Source organism: Echinococcus granulosus, assembly GCF_000524195.1.
Source record: "Echinococcus granulosus chromosome Unknown EG_S00317, whole genome shotgun sequence".
Classification (NCBI taxonomy): Eukaryota; Metazoa; Platyhelminthes; class Cestoda; order Cyclophyllidea; family Taeniidae; genus Echinococcus; species Echinococcus granulosus.
This window is the reverse complement of record NW_020170697.1, coordinates 4,555-7,047: the sequence shown is the minus strand read 5'-3', so window position 1 is coordinate 7,047 and position 2,493 is coordinate 4,555. Positions and strand designations below refer to the sequence as shown.

At 43.7% G+C, this 2,493-nt stretch overlaps 1 protein-coding gene across 1 annotated transcript; it reads left to right on the top strand. All coding sequences in view use genetic code 11, as the record gives it.

Moving 5' to 3' along the window:
• Positions 1 to 1,348: 1,348 nt before the first annotated feature.
• EGR_10974 (hypothetical protein) lies at positions 1,349 to 1,619 on the top strand (the record flags this gene model as incomplete). The annotated part of the gene is made up of 2 exons (XM_024500223.1): positions 1,349 to 1,365; positions 1,532 to 1,619. The coding sequence occupies 2 exons, from the start codon at positions 1,349 to 1,351 to the stop codon at positions 1,617 to 1,619; spliced, it is 105 nt and encodes a 34-aa protein (XP_024345360.1).
• Between the last annotated feature and the right edge of the window lie 874 nt (positions 1,620 to 2,493).

The following is a 2,493-nucleotide window of genomic DNA, read 5'->3' as shown; positions in this document are numbered from 1 at the left end:
ATTATTTCGCATCCTTATGAGATTTGTGCACAAAAATAAAGGATTAACTCGACCTCGGTGAAGGGGCTCAAAACTGTCTGAGCCTATCTGTCCCCCGTGGAGCATGTTGAATGAATTTCCTGCCCATGCTTTCAACGAAAGACTTCTTACTGACCGCTGTCAAAGCTAGTCAGGCAGCTCTTCAATAAGGGTGCATCTTGCCTGCAATTGGAGTAGCGTTGTTAAAGAATGACCAAAGGGTCAGGCCAGAGGAAGCCCGACCCTGTCGACCAACACAACTCGTAACTTTTATCGCAAATGTCAGAAAAAAAGTAGTTTTACGGGAAATAGAATGCAAGAAGCAGTTCACGCTCATGTCACGCGAAAAACCGGTCATCCAATTAGTGAATCATGAGGGTCGCCCACTGAGTAGATTATCTTGATAACGTTTGCCACTTCGCCAAGATCTTGGTCAAAAATGTTAAGGGAGATCATTTGCATATCAAAGAAGAGTGATTTTCTTTGGAAGATTCGTCTTCCTGAGTGATGTGGGTAGTAATGTTGATTATGGCAATGAGATGCAGGTATAGTGTAGACAACGCCACGGAAGAACGCTGGCTGGCTATTGTGGCAATTAAGTCATCAGCTATGGCTTACTGTTGGTCTCTGCGTCACTGATTGTGCTGCTGACTGCTGCACAAATGCGCAGATGCGAAAATATCATGCATTTGGGACGCACATACCGAGAGGAGTGGGTGAATGCTGCGGTCCCAATACTCGTTACCGATACTGTGCTCCTGTGTGGCCTTTCTTGTTCACCATCTTATGCTAGTCTCCCGAGTCCACGCGTCTAGCAAAAATTGGCCCCTCCATCACAAAAATTTTTGCCTCCTTCACATTTAAGCCACATCGCACAAGTATGCAAAGCGGTAACCATACAAGCGAATTTTTTTCTACGCTCACAAAGAAGTAAAGCAAGAGAGGTAATTAAAGTGCTGTTGAGTACTTATTTATGTACTACCATTGCTTATTTGACTGTCTTCGCCATCCCTCGGCGAAAATCACATTGCTGCTGTTACTGCACCGTGTAATTGGCCATTTGCCTAATTTCAACCTTTTGCTTTTGTTTGTCTTCATTTAATTACTTTGCCACTGAAACTACAAGAAGTACATATGTTGCGATTTCCCACTTGCATTATTTCTTTTCCTAATTCCACTTTCTACCCTAGTCGTTTGCTGAGGCTAGAGGGGTCGAATTTTGCATCTCTCATAAGATCAAATTTGAAGTACTAGTGCTAACTGCAATAGATTTAAAACAGCCTCAAATATTTCGATTGCAGTGGTAACTTTGTTTCACGGAAAGCGGCCAATGTCTAGCGGCAAGTGGTACGCATGAACATGAGGCACTAGCCAGTAACCTGTTTTCTATTCCTTCCCCATTGTCCTAAATTTTATAATTGGCATTTGCTGAGCGAGTTGAATGCCCAAAAGTCTGTTTGGTCGACAATATACTGGTTAGCATGACATTTCACTACACTGTGTCCTTGTTTAGTGCAATTGCAATGATGAGCATGACACTGGCGCTAACACCACAGGCCAATCGGAAAGAGGAGTATTGTCCGATGCCATGCTCGCAATGACGCGATGGGCTGAGGGGTTGGTGTTGATGCTATTTGTAGGACTTGACAGTGAGACTTCAGTGGCATGGGCATGTGCGTGTAGTTATCCTCAAAGCTGGGACAACTTAAATCATTTAGTAATGTTTAATCTTGGTTGCTTCTAACAGACAGAAAGAAAACATCAAAGGCGATAAGATTTTATTCAATTAAAGGGAATAGCAAAGTGCCTTTGTCGTGGTCATACAGTACAGACCAACTGGTGCATGTTAAATCTTGGTCTTTTAATCAAAAAGGCAGAAATAATTTGAAAGATTTACTCATTGGCTTCCCATTCCTTGATGCAGCAGCGGTATAGTTGTATCGGTACGTCCCATTGTATCGCTTGGTCTGCTATTACACTCGTAGCCAATTCTAGCAGTTGTAGACATTCAGTGTCCCCCCACCTTCTCCTTGCCGCTAACTGACCGCTAAACTTCATGCTTCTCCTCATGCTTCTCTCACAGGGCTGAAAGCGAAGAGGCGTATATTCAGTGAACTGAGTTGACAGAAGTGGTTTCGACAGTCTCCGTGTAACCTGCCGAAACGACTTGCTGTACACTGCGAAGGAGGAGTTTGTGAAGTGTTTACCACTGTTTACCAGCATGCATCAGAAAGCACAGCCAATCAGCTTAAGCACTGCCTTTTTTCTTCTTCACTACCTCCCCTTTTTGCTTACCCGCACCAACGGTCGTGCAGTCGTCAGTCTCCAGTTATTAACCTCTTCAAAAAGGCCTCCTTTAACGTGCTTTTTGCAAACAGTGAAGTGTTTGAAGAAGGGGAAATGCCTACAATAGCACGTTCGGCATATCACTAGACAGTGTTTAAATACCCCCTTTAGTGCTGACCACACGTAGTA